Here is an 18,850-nt window from a genome sequence, read left to right as displayed (position 1 = left end):
CGGTCCCGGTGCAGTCCCGGCTCGGCGGGACCCCAGTTCGAGCGGGCGGCGCGGGCGCCGGGAGGAGGAGGGAGGCGGAGGGAGGAGGAGGAGGGCCCCCCCCGCTGTCGTTGCCCTTTTAAGGGGTTCCTTGAAACCGCGCCCGGGATCCATGTTTGCAGCCCCAGCCCGGGCGGAGGAAACTCCATGTTGTAACAAAGTTTCCTCCGCGGCGCCGCTCCCGCGCCCGCCGCCCCGCGCCCGCGCGCCCCCGCCCCGCCTCCCCCCGGGGGCCGCGCCGGGGGGGCCGCCCCCTCACCCCCCCCCGCCCGGCGCCCATGGAGCACCAGTCCATCATCGCCCAGGTCAGCAGGGAGGAGGGGAGCGCCCCGCTCCAGGAGAAAGGTAACGCGGAGGGCGATACCGCTCCCCTCGCCCCCTTCTTGTGCGGGAGAGGGGACGGGGGGAGGTCCCGGGGGGCTGCGGGGGCCGCTCCCGGAGGGCGCGATGAGCTGCGCGCCGCCCCAGCCCGGCCCTGCATCCCTCCCTGCCCGGGCCCGGGGAGATGCGCGGGGGCTCCGGGCCGGCGGGGGCTGTGCTCGGCCCCTCGGAGCCCGGGGGTGCCTGCGGGGCTCGGGGCGCTGCTCGGATCGTCCGCGCCGTTTCCTCCGGAGCTGGGCGAGGGGTGCTGGCGGGGAAACTGAGGCAGGAAGAGCTCCGGGCGCCCTGCTGCCTGCCTGCGTCCCGTTCCCCGTGTCCCCCCACCCCGCGAAGGGGGTTTGTCGGGGGTTTGACGCTGCTCGTCCCCCTGGCCCGGGAAGCTGCCGGGGCCGGGAGGAGCAAACGTGGGAACGGGCCCCGTCCCCAGCGGGGCGCTCCTGCCACACGGGTCCCCACTGCAGGGCTGGGGCCCTGGCCCACCTCAAGGGGGGCACGGGCACGGCCACGGCGGGTGTACCCACAGCAGGACCCGGCCCTGGGACAGTGGGGCCGGGGCTGGAGCCCTCGCACCGCCCCCGGGGCACGGGGTGGGCAGGGGCACCCCCTCTGCCTCAGTTTCCCCTGGCTCCGCCAATGGGGACTGCGAGAACGGCGCCCAGGGGCGGGCGCTTCGCTCTGATTGGCCTCTCGCCTCCGGTGCGCTCGAGTTGGCCAATGAGAGGAGGGAGTTGCCTGGAGGTGGGGAAAAGAACAGGCGTAAGCCCCGCCCTTCAGAGGCCCCGCCCCCATACTCCCGTCCCCCCCCGCCCCGAGTGGGGTGCGCCCCCCGGGGCGGGACAGCGGGGACCGGCCCCGGAGCCACGGCCGCCCCCGGGCTCAGCCCCGCGCCCCTGTGGGGGGGCCTTGGGCCACGCAGGGGGGCCCGGGGGTCACTCGTGGGGTGGGATGTGCCGGTCAGGGGCTGTGGGGGGTCACCAGGCACTCCTGTCAGCGGCGCTGCCGTGACACCGTTGCTTGGCAGGGCAGGAAGGCCGAGCGGATGGGGGTCGGGGTCTGACAAGGGCACAGGGGCTCTGGGGCACCACCCAGACCTGGCTCACCTGGTCCCCAGTGCAGTCCTGGGAGTACCCCCGGGGTTACCCCTCACCCCCCCTTGGCCCTCCCGCAGGTACCCAGACCCCTGCCAAGAAGCCTCGGAGCCGCAGCATCCTCCAGTCCCTCTTCTGCTGCCTGTGCCGCGATGAAGCCGAGCCCTGTGCTGGCACCACTGGGGCACCGCTGCTGGTGGAGGAGAACGGGGCTCTGCCCAAGGTAACCCCACACCCCCAGCCTGACACTGGCGGGGCTGGGTTACCACCCCCTGTGCCTCCCTTGTGTGGCCAGGACTGGGGGGTGAACAGGCACTTCCCCCAGTGCCCCCTCTGGCCGCCTGTCGCTGCCCTGCCGACCCCTGTCCCTCTGCTGCAGGCTGCTGTCAAGCACCTCCTGCCTGAGATCAAGCCACAAGATGCCAGCAAGCTGTGCGTGGTCATCGACCTGGACGAGACCCTGGTGCACAGCTCCTTCAAGGTGGGGGACACCCTGGCCCACCCTACACCTCCTGCCATGCGCCCCCCCACATGCTCTGCCACCCTTTTCCCACAAAGTGATGCCCAGCACCCAGCACAGCCTGGCTGGCTCAGCTGGGGTGTCGCTGTGAGGGGGCTGTGGGGCGGGCAGGGGTGCATAGTGAGCAGAGGGCAGGCAGCTTTTGGGCAGGGGTGCCTGGTGTGCCCAGTGCTCATCCTGGTGTGCCCTTCCCCAGCCAGTGAACAACGCCGACTTCATCATTCCCGTGGAAATCGATGGCATCATGCACCAGGTAACGGCGGGGTGGGTGCCTGATGGGAGGGGGGCATCATTCCACCTCCTCGGGGACTGGGAGCCGTCCCAGTGCTCTGCACCAAGGGGTAATGGGAGGTGTCAGGGTGCCACCTTTGGCACATTGTGGGGCAGAGGTGGGTGCCCCTCTTTTTGCAGGGCAGGGAGGTGAGGGGCATCCTGGCATGGTGCCCTCCTGCAGTGGCCAGCCCCGGTTTCAAGTAATCCAGGATAGGCTGTGGTCTGGGCAGTCAGCCTGTTCTCGGTTACTTGGCTCTGGAGCCGGCCAGACACTTCACCCTGGACGTTCCTGTGGGGCCATGGCATCCCCCAGCCTGCACAGGCAGCTCCCTCGAGGTGTGGCCAGGGAGCTACTCGCTGGCTGGGTGTGGGGACACAGGTGTCCCCTGGGGAGGACATGGAGGTGCTGGGTGAGCCATAGCTGGTGCCAGCAGCACGCTGCCCTCTGTCCCCTGCCTGCAGGTGTACGTGCTCAAGCGGCCACATGTGGATGAGTTCCTACAGCGCATGGGTGAGCTCTTCGAGTGTGTGCTCTTCACTGCCAGCCTGGCCAAGGTAGGTGCCCCTGACCTGCCCTGGCATCGCCCACCCTTTCCTTCAAGTGGCACAGCTCCCTTGCCTGCCCACCTGCAGGCATCTCTGGCCTCTTGGCCCCTGTGTACCCACAGGCAGCGCTAGCATGGGGCAGCTTGCCTACCTGCCCCTCCAAAGCACTGGCCAGGGAAACTGAGGCACAGAGAGACCTGGCACCAGTGGACAGCTGAGTGCCATTTTCACTGTGGGGTGGTCAGCGTGGTGTGGTGTGTCAGTGATCGCCCCTCCTGTGCCTATAGTATGCAGACCCTGTGGCTGACCTGCTGGATAAATGGGGGGCTTTCCGAGCACGACTTTTCCGGGAATCCTGTGTTTTCCATCGCGGCAACTACGTGAAGGACCTGAGCCGCCTGGGCCGTGACTTGCGCCGAATCATCATCGTGGACAACTCGCCCGCATCCTACATCTTCCACCCCGATAACGCTGTACGTACCTGCAGGGCAAGGCTGGCTGGGGTGTGGAGGTGGTGTGGTGGGGGACCCTCTCTCAGCACTGTCCCCTGTGCCACACTGTCCCCTGTGCCACCTGCAGGTGCCGGTGGCCTCCTGGTTCGATAACATGGCGGACACGGAACTGCTGGACCTGCTGCCCTTCTTCGAGAGGCTCAGCAAGGTGGAGGACGTGTACGCAGTGCTCAAGAAGCAGCGGACTAACAGCTAATGGCCCCCCCACCCTCCGGGTGCTTCCAAGGGGTGCCACCGGGGGAGCCAGGTGCCTTATTTTGAGGGAGGGAGGGTCCCGGAGTGCCCCGCATCATCCTCCCCAGCCCCGGTGGGCATGGGTGCCCTCCGTGCCTGCTGGTGGTGGGAGATGTGGGTGCCCCCCTTCTCAGAGAAGGCCCCCTCTGCCGTGGGGTGGGGTGACCACTGCCTTGCTGTGCTGAGGACCTATTGGGGGGGGTCCCATCCTCCCCCACTGTCCAGCCCCTGCCCCGTTTTCCCCCAACCTGTGTCCCCCCTCCACAAAACGGTTCTCAGGTCCTTTTCCCCTCTGTCCCCCGACTGGGGAGAGGGGGTGGGGTCAGCAGCTGCTGCTTTCCACTGCCTTTGGGAGGACTAGATCCCTCCATCCAGACTCTGCCTGCTGGGGGACTGGCAGCCCTTGGGCCCTATCTGCCGAGGCTACAGGACAGGTTAACACTTGTCCCCCTCCAAAAAAGAAGGGAGTCTTACTGGCCTTGGTGCATAGGGCTGCCACCATACCTTTAACTCTACCCTAGGTGCAGCTGATCACCTCGTGGGGGGCATGTCCTTGCCTCTCTTCATGCCTGCTGCCCCCACCTAGGGGTTGTGTTTTGCAGGGGCAGCCCAGCCTCAGGGCTGAGCCCCTGGGCACAAATGCTTCCCCATGTGCCTTGGGACGCCATGTCTCTGTTCTCCCTTAGCCCTGCAAGGGCTGTGCCTGGGGGGGCTCTTTATTCGCCCCCTCCAACCTCTTTTTTTTCTAACTTTGGGGGGGAGATGGCCTCCCCCCCTCTCCAGTTACACTGTGTCACTGGGAGCCACTCTAGCCACCAGGGGACACCCTCCTGTGGTGAGGGGGCACAACCCCCACACCACATCCATCTGCAGCTTCACCGAAGGCTGCCACTCCTGGGAGAGAGGGACCCCCATACCAGCATTAATGTGCCCCTCCCAGCCTTACCCCAGTCCCCCAGCTGGGAGGGGGTGGGGGACACTGCAGCCCCCTCTGTAGCCTGGGGTTACCCTGACCCCCGTGGGGTTGGACTTGTGCCAGGGTGTCCCCCAGTTCTGAGAGTCTGGGGGCTCTCAGGGAGGGATTTTCTGGAGGGGGCTGAGCTCAGCCAGGCCTTTTTTAATGTCACAATATGGACAATGCCTCATATCTTTTTAGAGGGAAAAGCAACGGTTTCCCAAAAAATCATGGGTGCCTTTTTACCGCTGTGCCAGCGACGGGAGCGGGACAGTATTTGGGGGGTGGGTGTGAAGGGTTTTAGCTTTCCGGTGCTGTTCAGCCGGCTCCTGCCGGCACTGCCCCGCTCCTGATGCTGGGGGTGAGCAGGGGGCCCCCCAGCCCCGCCCACACCCCCTGCCCTGTTGTGGGGGGTGGGATGGGGCTGGTGTAGCACAGCCCGCTGGATCCCTGCCAGCCCCGGATCTCATCCTGCCCTGCCAGGAGGGCTGGACTCAGCACTTTATATTAGACAAGTCAAAGGGCGCCAGCACAGCCACTGCCCAGCGAGTGCCTGTGGGTGCACCCGAGGAGTACGGCCCCCACCCTGGGCACCCTTCAGAGGTCTGGGGGATGCAGAGGCAGCATGGGGGGCTGGGGAGGGCTGGGGTACCAGATCCAAGTGCCTTCATGTGATTAAAGCTGTCAAACCATCTTGGAAAGAGTAGTCCTGAGTGTGTGTCAGTAGTGACTGTACAGAGTGGGGGGGACACGGAGTCCCCAGAATCCCGAGTCCTCCGGGAGTGGGGAATGCTTCAGGTCAGTGCAGGGGAATCCTGCACTCTTGGATTGCAGGCTTGAGGTGTCACCCCTTGCCTGGTGTCAAGGGGACACCCTCGCACTCGAGGACAGCCCCCCCAGGCTGCCCTGGCACCTCCATCCAAATTCCTTCCCCCTCCTCCTGGGAAAAGGTCCCTGGTGCCACTGGGGTGGGAATCCTGCCCCTTAACAAGGAGGGGGTAAATTTAGTGCATAGGCTGTGCCCCCCTCCCAGCTCTGAGACTTAAAATGAATTTGCTCCAAATAAGGTGTCAGGCCTTCCCCATATAGATTGGGGGACACCTGGGGGACATCTTGTGCCCCCCCCACTCCCCCCCGCCATCCCAGGCAGTCTGCTGCCAACATGCAGGCTCTGGGTTCCTGGGGAATGTCTCTTAGCTGCCGCCTCCCCTGTGCCCTCATTAGCCCTGTGCCTCCCCTCATTAACAAAGTCCCTGTCCTCTCTGGTGGCTGCACTAATTACTGAGTTCATTAGTGGCCTGGCTGGGGGGCCCGGGGAGGGGGTGAGGCCACTGGGGCCAGCGGGGGTCCCCTACCCCTGTGCCACACTGACAGACTCAGCCCCGGACGTGGTGCTGAGCAGAGGGCGACAGCGGCCACCCGGGTGTTCCACCCCACCCAAAACTCAGCCCCACGGGAGGTTCAGCACCCAGGTAAGGGTTCCACGGGGACACTCGTGTGGGGGCAGGAGGTAGGAGCTGGGTGGCAGGGTTAGGAGGGTTTGGGGACCAAGGGAGTGGAGGGCAGAGCAGAGCCCCCCTGTGGCATCAGGACACCCCCTTTTTTATGGTTGACTCGCCTCCTGTTCTGGTTCAGCCTGTCGTCATCATTTCGGGGATCCTTGCGGAGGGGCACCGCCAAGGTAGGATTTGGGGCTCGCTGCAGCCCAGCCCAGCATTGCAGGGTGCCCGCAGTGCTTGTGGCCAGGACTGCTGGCTCAGCAGGGCAGCCAAGATAAAGCTGCAGCAATCCTGCAGGGCTGGGGAAGATACGAGAGCAGGACAGGAAGCCCGAGGACCTGCCTGTTGCTGACACCTGCCCCTCCCATCTTTATGGACGCCGTGATCATTCCCCAAAACCACCCTCGGGTCTGGGACTGCTTCAGTCCCTTCTCTCTGCCAACATCAAGGGCATTATCAGATACCAATCCTTGTGACTGGGGGCATAGGACAGGGCATGGGGCTTAGCTTAAAGTGCCACCACTTTATGTCCTGTCCTGTCCCCCCATGTCCCATCTTTGTATACCCCCTTCCCATCACTAAGAGAAACTTGGGGCTGTGGAAAACCCCAAGGCAGGAAGGCGAAGCCAGGAGTGACCAGAGATCTGGCTTCCAGCTGGGGTGTGAAACAGCTTGGGGACAGTCCCATGGTAAGGGATGATACGCCAATTAGGGGGTGGGAAGAGGACGCCCCAGGAAGAGGGTGCTGCATTGCTCTCACTTTATGGAACCTTTCTGGGGGGAAGGAGGCACCAAAAAAAAAAAAATTTCCATGGTCTTAATGTTCTATGTCTGTGAGGGTTTGGGATTTTAGGGTTTGGGGAGTGAAGAACAGTGGCAAAGCCCATCCCCATGGCATCAAGGCATCTCTGTTTGTGGTAGATGCCCACGTGTCCTGGTCCAGCCCATTGCTGTCACTTTATGGAACTTCTTGGTGGATGCAAAAGAAAAAAAATTCAACATGGACTCAATACCAAGGGCCAAGAGGGGAAGAGGCCCAGGGAGGGCAGAGAAACCACCCTGGGCACAACCAGCCCGTGGGCAGGGTGTAACAGCACTTGGGGGGGAAACACCCCATGAGTAACGGGGCTCTTAGGTGCCACAATGTCTTGGAGGGCTGTAGGGACCTTGACTCTGGGCTGTCCCTCCCTGCCCTTATATGGTGAGCAAAGGCTGGGACATAAGGGAACAAAGGTCTCCTGGGTGCTGGCACCTGAGCACTCCACCTTGGTACGCTCACCTGTGCACTCAGCTCTGCAGGGAAGGTAAGGGGTTGGGGTATGGTGAGGGGACAGAGGGTGGGCATGGGGTGGACAGCAGCACATCCCATGGCCAACCTCACTCCTGGCATCAGGTTAGCATGGGATGAGCTTGGACACCCAACTGAGCCGCACCTTGGGGCTGTGCTGGGGGATGCTGCCCCCTGGGTCTGAGGGATGGGATGTGGGCTCTTTTGGGGCAGCACAGTGGGGCCAGGTGGGGTTTCACAGGGCTGGGAAGTAGAAACTTCCCATCTGGGCAATGCCAGCACCCCATGCCAGCCTCCAGCCGGGGCACACAGGGTGGCTTTTCCTGACACTGGCTGCTTGGCCCCTCTGTCTGCTTGTGGGGGGCACCATCAGCCTGGCAGAGATGGCTGTGGACAACCTTGCAGCACTGGCACTCAGCACCCCTGTGGAGCCAGGATGGGCTCCCCTAGGGAGCATGGATCTGCTATGGGGATCTGAAGCAGGGGGTCTGAAGCAGGCAGTGTGTGTGTATCTGTGTGTGTGTGTAAGCAGTGGCCATGTTATGCTGTTCCACTTCATGCCAGGCTGTGCCAGGACAAGCCTGAGCAGGGCCAGTTTCTGCTGGTCCTTGGGAGGAACAGGCCACTGTGCAGCAGTGTCACCCAGCTGCAGCTGCTGTGCTGTGGGTGCCCTGCACAGCCCTGTCCCGTGCTTGAAGACAGGGCAGGGCACCGGGGCACTTACAGGACTCTGAGCCTTTCCAACCTGGACTCTGGTACGAACTCATTAGCTGCAGTGCCAACAAGGCTGAGGGGATGGCAGCCCCACCTGTGTGCCCACAGACCTGATACCACTGTGCTGGGGGTCCCCTCGCCCCATGCAGCTCTGTACAGGGGGGTTTACAGCTGGGCTTTCTGCAGAGCAAGCAGGGAAGCAGATGGCACAGCACGTTGGCTGTGTCCCAGATCTTAACGACACTGCCTGCCATTAATGAGGGTGTTGCCAATGCTGGCAGGTCCCCTTGCCTGTGGTACCTGTCACCATGGTGGAGCTGAGCGCCAAAGTCTCCAGGACACTGAACAAGACCACGCCGGGCATCCAGATATGGCGAATCGAGGTGGGGATGGGGGCACATCATTGGGCTGTTTTGGGGGGGGGGGGGAGGTGGGTCTCTGTGAGGGAAGATCCTCCCTTTGTCTCCTCAGTTCCTGGGTTTGGGGGTCTCAGTGCAGCATTCAGGGTAAAACGCAGCAGGTCTCGGTGCTGGGGTCGGTGGGGTGCATGGGGCTGGGCTGGGGCTTTCCCCACAAGGGCTGATGTCTTCTTTCCTTCTGCAGAACATGGAGATGGTGCCAGTGCCCACCAAAAGCTACGGCAGCTTCTACGAGGGGGATTGCTACGTCCTGCTGTCGGTAGGGCAGTCAGGGGTCACACGGGGAGCTGGGAATGGGCTCTGCCCTGAGCGGGGAGGTGCAGGGTGGGGTGTCTGTGGCCAGCGTGGCCTGGGGATACACGGGCTCTTCTAGCGGGGACTGGTGTCCTGCAGACACGCAAATCTGGGAGCAACTTCAGCTACGACATCCACTACTGGCTGGGCAAGGAGTCAAGCCAGGATGAGCAGGGGGCGGCGGCCATCTACACCACCCAGATGGATGATCACCTGGGCTCTGTGGCCGTGCAGCACCGCGAGGTCCAGGGACACGAGAGCGACACCTTCCGTGCCTACTTCAAGCAGGGACTCATGTATGTCAGTCACCCCTGGGGAACTGTTCCCGTGGTGGGTGACAGTGGGGAGGGGTCCTGTGGAGGCATTTCCAGTGGGGATGAGGACAGCTCTGTCTCAGTGAGGTGGGGCAGGAAGAAGGATCTGGAGCTGGGCTCCATTTATCCATTATCATGCATGTGGATGGGGGTCCCCAAACACCTCCCTGTGCACGGAGGTGGGAGGGAGACCCCAGTGGTGTGAGGAGGGGGACCCAGGGCTGACACCATGTCTGTCTCCTCCCAGCTATAAGAAGGGTGGAGTGGCCTCAGGCATGAAGCATGTGGAGACAAACACCTACAACATCCAGCGACTGTTGCACGTGAAGGGCAAGAAGAATGTGGTAGCAGGAGAGGTGAGTCATGGGATGTGTGGAGTCTGGATCAGGATCAGGATCAGGCCAGAGTTCCCCCCAGACACAGCTGCCTTCAAGCAAGGCACACAGTGGGTGTGGGATGATGTTGCCTTCCCTTAGGAGTAACTGCTCCCCAGGAAGTCCCTCTCAGGGTAGGGAGGAGGAATATAGGCTAGAGGCCTATATTCCTGGGTGAGAGGGGCTGCAGAGCTGTGGGGATACAGGCATTCTGCTGCTTGACACCCACTCTTCCCAATCCCGTCCTGCTGCAGGTGGAGATGAGCTGGAAAAGCTTCAACAGAGGAGACGTATTCCTGCTGGACCTGGGCCAGCTCATCATCCAGTGGAATGGCCCTGAGAGTAACAGACAAGAGAGGCTGGGGGTATGTCCAGGAGATCCCAAGGTCCCCTCCTGGAGGAAGGGGGGTCACCAGCCACCCTCTCCCTCATCTACGTTTATCCCTTCTCCCCTGGCTGCAGGCAATGAACCTGGCCAAGGATATCCGTGACCGGGAACGTGGGGGTCGTGCCAAGGTGGGCGTAGTGGACGGGGAGGATGAGGATGCCTCACCAGAACTCATGAAGGTCCTTAAGCATGTGCTGGGTGAGAAGAGGGACATCCAGCCAGCCATCCCTGATGAAAAAGTGGAGCAGATACTCAAGTCCTCCCTCAAGCTCTACCAGTGAGTTGTTGGGGATGGGTTACACATAGGGGCATTTTCCATGGTGACAGAGGGAGCCAGCAGCCACCTCTGCTATGTCCCACAACTTCCAGCCCCATGGACAGACACCAAGAAGGGTCAAAGCCACAGCAGGGGTGGGGATAAGTCCTTTAGGTGCCATTGGAGCAAGAGGAATCCCACTTGCAAGGAAGATTGGTACCCAATAGAGATGCTCATGCAAGGCATAACCTTTTGATGCTGTGGCAATGCCCCTCTGTGGCCCCATAAGATCTGACACCCCTCTGTCCCCCCTTGTAGCCTTGAGTGAGCTGCCTGGCAGGGCAAGCTACAAACCAGATTGCCACCATGGCACAGCAAGAGAGCCCCTGGGCAGCACCTGTATCATGATCTGGCTGGGGGAGAGGATAGGGAGTGGACAGCCCCACTAAACCCTACCACCCTGTAATGGGAATGGGGTTTTCCAACCCAGTTTCTAACCCTTTTTCCTCTCTTTTTCTCTTGTCAGTGTCTCCGATGCCAGTGGGAACCTGGTCATACAGGAGGTGGCAATTCGACCTCTAACTCAAGATATGCTCCTGCACGAGGTCTGTCACCCATAGGATGCTTGGGGATGCCCAATTTCCTTGGCAGCTTTAATCCTTCAAAAGTTAAATTTGGTGAACTTGCCTTAAGTCCTAATTTCTATTGTTACCCATTCTTCAAGGACTGCTACATCCTTGATCAAGGAGGTATCAGGATCTTCGTCTGGAAGGGCAAGAATGCCAGCAAGGAGGAGAAGCAGCAGGCGATGAGCAGAGCACTGGTGGGTGCTGGGTTAGGGGCTTGTTATGGAATAGCCTGACTGCTCACTGGGGTGCCAGGCACTCCATGCCCACGCTCTGTGTTTGGATCCCACCAGGGCTTCATCAAAGCCAAAAACTATCCAGACAGCACCAGCGTGGAAACAGAGAATGACGGGTCTGAGTCAGCTGTCTTCAGGCAGCTCTTCCAAAAATGGACTCTCCCCAACCAGACCACTGGGTTGGGCAAGACCCACACTGTGGGCAAAGTGGGTGAGTGTCTCCTTCCAACGTGGAAGGACTTCTTGGATTGGGATGGACAGGCTGTGGGGACCCTCTGTGGCCTGAAGGATTTGGCTCACCCCTCTGCCCTTCCCCACAGCCAAGGTGGAGCAAGTGAAATTTGACGCTACCACGCTGCATGCCAAGCCCGAGATGGCTGCCCAGCAGAAGATGGTGGATGATGGATCTGGAGAAGTAGAGGTAAGGTGGCTGTGGAAGAAGTGGGTCTCTCTCAGGCACCCCCAGAGGATGCTATACCAGAGGATGCTCTGGGGTCCAGGGTCTGCAGGGCAGGAGGATGCACCAGCTCTGACAGCAGTATCTCCCTGTCCCACCAGGTCTGGCGTGTGGAGAACAATGAGCTGGTGCCTGTAGAGAAGAAGTGGCTGGGCCATTTCTATGGTGGGGATTGCTACTTGCTGCTCTACACCTATTTTGTGGGGCCCAAGGTGAACCGCATCATCTACATCTGGCAGGTGAGACCTCCAGGTCACTGCCCCATGGGGGGGACAGGGGTGTATCTCCCTGGACTGGGGGTGCTCTGCCCCTTGGGAACAGCATGAGAGTTGCCTCTTCCCAAGAGGGCAAGGGGGGCTGTGATGGATGCTGAGCCCCATCTACCCTGCCCAGGGCCGCCAAGCCAGCACAGATGAGCTGGCCGCCTCTGCCTACCACGCCGTTGCCCTGGACCAGAAGTACAACAATGAGCCAGTGCAGATCCGTGTCACCATGGGCAAGGAGCCAGCCCACCTGATGGCCATCTTCAAGGGCAAGATGGTGGTGTATGCGGTGAGCACAGAGGTGTTGGGGCATGGGCAGGCAAGTGAGCTTGTGGCACCGGTGGTGACCTTCTGTCCCTGTCCCCCAGGGTGGCACCTCTCGGGCGGGCAACACAGAGCCCGCACCCTCCACTCGCCTCTTCCAAGTGCACGGCACCAACGAGTACAACACCAAGGCCTTTGAGGTGCCTGTCCGTGCTTCCTCCCTCAACTCCAATGATGTCTTTGTGCTCAAAACCCCCAGCTGCTGTTATCTCTGGTATGGGAAGGTGGGTATTGCTGGGCACTGGCATGGGTGCTGCCACCTCCAAGACAACTGTCCCCACCTCCTCTTCCTCCTCTTTGGCTTGGGCCAGTGATGGAGCAGTTGTGCTTGCGTGGCAGGGCTGCAGCGGGGATGAACGTGAGATGGCCAAGAGTGTGGCCGACATAATCTCCAAGATGGAGAAGCCAGTGATTGCAGAAGGACAGGAGCCACCTGAGTTCTGGCTGGCCCTGGGGGGCAAGTCCCAATATGCCAACAGCAAGAGGTACCAGTCCTATCCCTACCCATGCCCATGGGTAAGATGGGCCACCAATCCCCAAGCAGTGCAAGCCTCATTCCCATCACTTTGACCCCTCTCAGGCTGCAGGAGGAGAACTCCTCTGTGTCCCCCCGACTATTTGAGTGCTCCAACAAGACAGGCACCTTCTTGGCCACGGAGATCATAGACTTCACCCAGGATGACCTGGAGGAGAGTGATGTTTACCTACTAGACACCTGGGACCAGGTGAGCTGGGGGAGAATGGAGTGGGGGACAGACTTTTGATCTCACAAGTTGATGTTCCTGGAGTTGGAGGGCATACATCAGCCACAGTTGGTGGGATGGGAGGCTGAAAACCTGCCTAGATGTGGCCCCATGATGCTTTTTTCCAGCCTTCTTGCTCCAGGGAATTCTGAGGATGGACTCCTCTGGACAGAGCCCATGTTCCTCCAACCATGACACCAGAGGGTTCCATCTGACCCAGTGGTGGACACAGTAACTTTATTGCAGATTTTCTTCTGGATTGGGAAAGATGCCAATGAGTCAGAGAAGGAGGCAGCAGCAGTGATGGCACAGGAGTACCTGCGGAGCGACCCCAGTGGGCGTGACCTTGACACCCCCATCATTGTGGTGAAGCAGGGTTACGAACCCCCCACCTTCACCGGCTGGTTCCTGGCCTGGGACCCTCTCAACTGGGACGTGAGTCATGGAGGGGGTTTGAAAGACCAGGGAGTCCCTTTGCAGAAGGGGCCAGATGTGGGTCTGGCCCCAGGAGCAACTCCAAGGTATGGGCAGTGGCTTGCCTGACCCCTGTGCTTGCTGAGGGGCTGAGCACTTTTGTCTCCTTCCCAGGACAAGAAATCCTATGAGACACTGAGAGCTGAGCTGGGCGATGACAGCAGCCTTGGGCAGCTCACCTCAGTAAGTGGCACAAGAAGGGCAGCTGGGCTGGGGGGGGTTTGGCAGGTGACAGGAGCTGCAAGATTCTCCAGTGAGCAGATACCTGGAGCCAGCCTGGTGCCTCCGTTTCTGGGCCAGGCCCTGATGTGGCTGTGCACCCCCCATTCAGGTGCTCACATCCAGGCAAGAGGTCTTCACTGCCTCCACCCCCCTTGTCCCCGCCAAACTGGAGACCTTCCCCTTGGATGTGCTGGTGAACACGTCAGCCGAGGACCTGCCCCGAGGTGTGGATCCCAGCAGGAAGGAGGTAAGATGAGTCTAGGGGGCTGCTGCATGGCGAGACAGGGAAAGCCCCCCCCCCCCCCCTCCCAGTTCTTCAGCTCAGCCTCCTTTCTCTGGCCCCAGGACCACCTCTCCGATGCAGACTTCCAGGCTGTTTTTGGCATGAACCGCTCTGCCTTCAGCAACCTGCCCCTGTGGAAACAACAGAAGCTCAAGAAGGACAAAGGACTCTTCTAGGGCAGGAGCCTGGGCACAGGGACAATCCTAGCTCTTTAGTAAATAAATCAGTTTGAAAAATAGGGCTGTGGTCTCTCTCCTCCAAGCTCAAAGCCCAGCCCCAGGTGTGAGGCTTATTTGGTTAAGAGCTGGCACAGAGGGAGACATGGGTCTTGACTGGGCACTGGCAGCACAGGGGAGGACCCTCAGCTCCTTCTCCCTGAGGACTTCCTTTGTCCTTGCTGCACTCAGAGGTTATGCACAGGCTCGGCATGCTCGGGGAGACAGGACTCTCCCAGCCTGGCACCTGCAGCTCCAGGCTAAAGGTCCAGTATACAGCTGGAGCCACTCCTTCCCTTATCACTTGAACTGCAGTAAATATGTGTGGTACCAAAGGTAAACGAGAGGACACTGTGCCTGTGGGGACAGACACCAGGGATCACTTGTCCTTGGATCCAGGAGGGGAGGAGGGCATCTCCCTTCTACTTGGGCTCTACAGGGATGCTGAGAGCCACTGAGGTGGCCCCTGTGGGGACATATCTCTCGCAGGGGGGCCAAGAGGGACATGTGTTGAGGGGGCACTGAACACACACAGGATGTTCCCGAGCACAGTCCCAGTGCAAAAGGGGAGGTGGAGGTGCAGTGCCCATCAAGAGCCGGCAGAAATAAGATCCCAAATCGATAGAGGGTTAATAAAGAGGTTTTAATTTCACAAAAATCTATCTACACATCATTTAAAAACGGGCAGGGGAACCCAAGAGCAAAAATTGTAAAGAATAAAGAGGAACAGGTCTGCTAAAACACAGAGAAAAGCACTGCTCCACATCAACAGTGTCAAGAACCAGAAAGTCAGGGTGCAGACTGAAGCCAGTGGCAGGCAAGGCTGGAGTCTGGCAGTGAACCCCATGGACAGCAGCTGCCAGGGGTCCTGCACCCCTTTTTCTCTCTTTGGCGGGCAATTACAAGGATAATTAGCTCCATTAAAAACAAAGCAGATGAGTTATTCCCAGCCCCCCTCCCCGGAGCACAAGTTCCCCACGTGCCGCGTGCCAGGGTGAACCACAGCAGGAAGTGCTGAGCTGGCAATCAGTCCTTCCTCGGATGCAGGACGGGAAGGAAGATGCACGGGCGATCTTATCTGTGCAGCACTGAGTGGGGGGGGGGGGGAAGGCGAGGCCGAGGCCACAGGTGTTGCAGAGCTCTGCTCTCTCCTCCCATCAGTCCCACTCTGCTGCTCTGGTTGGGAAAACAGTCCTTGCTTTGCTCTTTGTGCAGCCCTGCTGGCCGGGGCTCCCCAGGGACCCGCACACAAGCTCCAGTTCATCGACATGAAAGCTCTGCCCCTCTTGGATTAGGGGGTGTAAATCAAGAGCAAATTACTGCAGTCAGACAACGAAAGGATAAAAGGAACAGAGTAATGGGAGTTCCTTGAGTTTCTGCACTGAACCACACTTGTACACTAGGTTGATTCAGAAGTGGGTAAATGTTTAACTGAGGAAGAGCTAGTACATGTTCAGGGCCCACAACTAAGATTCACCTACCTATACCCAAGGACAGGTATCCCACATGGAAGGGCCAACCTTACTGAACTTGCTGCTGCAACAGCGTGAGCAGAGGGAACGACACAAGTGGTGGGCAGCACATCTCTTGAGGATTGTGCACCTGTCATCCTCCCCCCTGATCTTGGGCAGGGAAAAAGCTGGTTTCTGCAAAGAAGGGGCTCTGTGGACACTCCTGCCCGGGTGAAGGTGCAGCTGAGTTGCTGTATGCCAAACAAAAAAGCTTAAATTATAGTATATGTCTGCAAATTCTTAATGACTAGAATATAACAAGCAAGAACTTTCCATAAAACAAGGAACACTGGTTTCAAGCATCAGCTTTTACACCTTGATCCAAACAAAACTGGTTTTAAACAAAAGTTACTGCACTGAAAAATCAGGCAATGTCTGCTTTTATTATAAATTAATTGGAGTGCAGCGCTTTGTAAAAACAACCTTGCCACCCAAAAAAGCAGAGCTGACTTCTGATACTACAGGAATACCAGTTATTTACAGCACAAGCACAGGATGTGCTTGGGGAAAACAGGTTTGCCCTCCGGACGGAGCAGTCCATCACATTCGCAGGGCGATCAGATCAAAGGACAACTTCCACATCACCACCTCTTCCCACTGCCCAGAATTCAACCAAAATTAGTATTGACAATAAAAAAGTATAATGCTTTGTAATAAATTAACACACATCCCCCTCAGGCTGCATCTCACCAGATAAACACTCTGGCATATCTACAACCAAGCCTTTGCTCCTGGCTCAGAGACCAGGAAGACTCCACCGTGACCAGGGCCCCTGTGCTCGTCCCACCGGGGGACAGGGAGGGAGCTCAGTCTTCACCACACCAGGGTCCCCCAAGTGCTCGGGGTGGGGAGGACACCGACGCTGCTGCCCACAAGTGGGAAGAGGCCCCTGAGGGCAGTGACACGCCCTGCCAGGATGAACTCTAGCGTGGAAGTGCCCATGAAAGGTGCCTGCTGTCTCTGAAATCGATGGTTTTGTCTGCTTTGCTGCAGCCGATTTATTCCTGAGAAACTCCTAATGATAGTTTAAAAAACTCAGAAACTATCTCAACGGCAAAAAAGCTGATTTTCATTTTTTTTTCCTTAAAGAAGTCTTTCACCTCTAAAACTCAGGCTGCAAAAATCAGAACTAGAGGCCAAAACAAGAGCAACTACTCTGCTTACAGCAACAACTTCTCTGAAATGAGTAAATGTCAGTGAAAGGAAACATCTGCCCCTGCTTAATTAGTGCAAAGGTGCTGAAAAAAAATGAACTTAATAGGCTTCTCCCCGCACTGCTGAAACAAGCTATAGAAGGAGCATCATGCTTCTAAACCCAGCAGAAAGTGTCACTTCTTCCTAACCGTGTTCTGTTAATGGTGAACAAGGGCCTTCAGAAAGCTTTCCACCTGGTTTAGTTTCACAGTTTGAGCACTCTTGCACTCCTCAAAGAGGAGAATGGAGACATGGCTGCAGTACAAAGCCTCTTACCCTGGGGTAACACAAGACCGTGGCAAGACCACAGTTCAATCACAGAGCAGTTCAAGTGCCAGGTGCTGCACAGGAAGGGTAATGCCAGAACGTTCTTTCCCTCCCAGAATATGCATAGAGGCTGTTGCTCACCTCCTGCCACCGCTCTGTTTGCTCCAGGTACTCAGCTATCCCAGAGTCACATCAGAGCAGCCCTAAGCAACTCAACTCCAGAGTGAAACACAGCACATCTGGCAAGAGACTTCGCCTCTCCAAACAGCACTGATGCAACAACCTCATGGAGAAAATGCAATCAAATAATAGAACTTGTAAAACAAAAGAAATCACATATATAATCTCACATCTAAATGAGGATGACAGTGAATGGTGTGAAAAAAACCCCAAAAAACAAAAACAGAGCTGCCACCAGGTATCAATACATTCCACAGCACCGACAGTTTGTTTCCTGGAACCGCACGTAAATAGCAGAGCGCTTACAAGCCCATGAATGTCACAACGCATCAGCTTGAGTGATTCCAAAACACCTGTTAGCCAGATGACTGGCAAGAGCCTGCTCAGTGATCTGGCTTTCCAGTGAATATTACTAACACAACACACGCCAGGTTACAGTCTATTGCTTAAATTGCTCTTGAAGAAAAAAAAGCGCCAAGTGATATGTAAATCTTCGCCACTCACGTCTCACAGGTGAATGGGCTTTTAAAGTCGAGTCTCTTTTTGCACTATTTTTTAAACCATTTTATGAGCAGCTGTAGTCTTGTGGCTTGTTACAACTCTTTAAGGCTCCATGCTGACAAAATCATTTGATAAACATAAAAAATTTCACCACAGGAGGGTCGCTCTGGATGTCAAGGTTTAAACACGAAGTTCAGGCCCAGGACTTGCACAGATGGTTCAACAAACTGAGCGTCCCATATTTCTACCTTTTGTCTCATGTTTTGGCCCTGAGCTGTTTGTTACTCCTGCGTGTCTGGCACAAGTTCAGAATCTTCCTTGCTCCTCAGGAGGAACAAGGTGCTTTACTCTTCACAGAGGCTGACGAACCGATCTTCCTACTTCCATGCTAAGTGGCTGTGCATTTTTTTCTGTTTCTAGTAACTCATCGAAGATATCTCTAGAACAGAAGGGAAGACCAACAGTGAAACTTTTGTACAACAACAAACCACTACATAAGATAGCCCTGAGGGAATCAGCAACTGGATTTACTCCACAAACTCAAGCATTACAAATCCTGGCAAAGATAGATCTCTTATCTGACATCTCCAAGCACCAGCAAAGACAGAGGAGGGGAACATAATCCTTCTTCAGTTCTGTGTGCCTGAAAACGTATAATTTCTACCTACAAACCTCATTTTGGCTGTGTCCTGAGATGACCATGGCTGCAACAACACAACTGTCAAGAGCAGGGGTAAGAGCATTTACAAATATCACAGCAGTTAAGGAAAAAACCCAAGCTCCATTATGATTCCTGGTGTAACACAAACACTGAGACATTGAATCCTGTTCTTACAACACAATTTAATGCATTTGTTAAAACACTATGTATTAGTGACATGCAATCCCACACCTCTGAACTTAGAGCACTTAAATTTGTCATTCTGGAGACATTTTTCATCCCAGCAGAGGACCAGAGGAAGAAGAGAAGCCCACTTCCCCGCAAACAGCAGGTAATTGTTTCTAGGACCAAAATTCCCCAAGACACCTACTTGTGCATGTAGAAGAAGATGTATCCGCTTCGGTCTCTGTCACACTGAACAGTGGTCTCTAGAGTTCTTGAGACTTCCAGGTCATTGTAGGTGAACCAGGACTGCTTCTTGATATCATAGACATCACTGATATAATGACCTTAACAACAGAACCACAGAATGGTTTAGGTTGGAAGGAACCTCAAAGATCATGCTAGTTCAAACTGCCTGCCATGGGCAGGGACACCTT

The 18,850-nt window shown here is 57.6% G+C and overlaps 3 protein-coding genes across 3 annotated transcripts in view; 2 read left to right on the top strand and 1 right to left on the bottom strand.

Moving 5' to 3' along the window:
* Window positions 1-151: 151 nt before the first annotated feature.
* On the top strand, window positions 152-5,249 carry CTDSP1 (CTD small phosphatase 1; the record flags this gene model as incomplete). Its single annotated transcript, XM_083864994.1, is given in 8 exon segments — window positions 152-246; window positions 248-384; window positions 1,589-1,731; window positions 1,888-1,989; window positions 2,225-2,281; window positions 2,764-2,856; window positions 3,135-3,320; window positions 3,427-5,249. Coding segments are annotated over 8 exon segments (942 nt in total). The 3' UTR covers window positions 3,556-5,249.
* Window positions 5,250-7,325: 2,076 nt separating this feature from the next.
* VIL1 (villin 1) lies at window positions 7,326-13,939 on the top strand. Its single transcript, XM_083865521.1, has 20 exons — window positions 7,326-7,351; window positions 8,331-8,432; window positions 8,653-8,727; window positions 8,862-9,058; window positions 9,324-9,432; window positions 9,705-9,815; window positions 9,913-10,115; window positions 10,621-10,699; window positions 10,819-10,917; window positions 11,014-11,167; window positions 11,277-11,377; window positions 11,515-11,652; window positions 11,807-11,965; window positions 12,045-12,224; window positions 12,340-12,485; window positions 12,581-12,725; window positions 12,990-13,178; window positions 13,332-13,400; window positions 13,549-13,686; window positions 13,785-13,939. The coding sequence occupies exons 2-20, from the start codon at window positions 8,358-8,360 to the stop codon at window positions 13,896-13,898; spliced, it is 2,481 nt and encodes an 826-aa protein (XP_083721647.1). The 5' UTR covers window positions 7,326-7,351; window positions 8,331-8,357; the 3' UTR covers window positions 13,899-13,939.
* Window positions 13,940-14,574: 635 nt separating this feature from the next.
* USP37 (ubiquitin specific peptidase 37) overlaps window positions 14,575-18,850 on the bottom strand; it is a 35,163-nt gene continuing 30,887 nt past the window's right edge. The window contains exons 23-24 of the mRNA XM_083864758.1: window positions 18,622-18,760; window positions 14,575-18,029 (exon numbers count right to left, since the gene is read on the bottom strand). Coding sequence (XP_083720884.1) covers window positions 17,942-18,029; window positions 18,622-18,760 — 227 coding nt within the window. The 3' untranslated portion in view covers window positions 14,575-17,941. The remainder of the gene's footprint in view (window positions 18,030-18,621; window positions 18,761-18,850) is intronic.

This window comes from Zosterops lateralis (genome assembly GCF_965231275.1).
Source record: "Zosterops lateralis genome assembly, chromosome: 7".
In the NCBI taxonomy this organism is placed as follows: domain Eukaryota; kingdom Metazoa; phylum Chordata; class Aves; order Passeriformes; family Zosteropidae; genus Zosterops; species Zosterops lateralis.
This window is presented reverse-complemented; position numbering and strand designations above follow the sequence as displayed.

Coding starts and splice junctions, on each gene's coding strand:
- VIL1 (XM_083865521.1), top strand. CDS start 8,358: ATGGTGGAGCTGAGCGCCAAAGTCTCCAGGACACTGAACAAGACCACG. Junction 9,816..9,912: donor ACAGACAAGAGAGGCTGGGG/GTATGTCCAGGA, acceptor CCCTGGCTGCAG/GCAATGAACCTGGCCAAGGA. Junction 11,168..11,276: donor CCACACTGTGGGCAAAGTGG/GTGAGTGTCTCC, acceptor CCTTCCCCACAG/CCAAGGTGGAGCAAGTGAAA.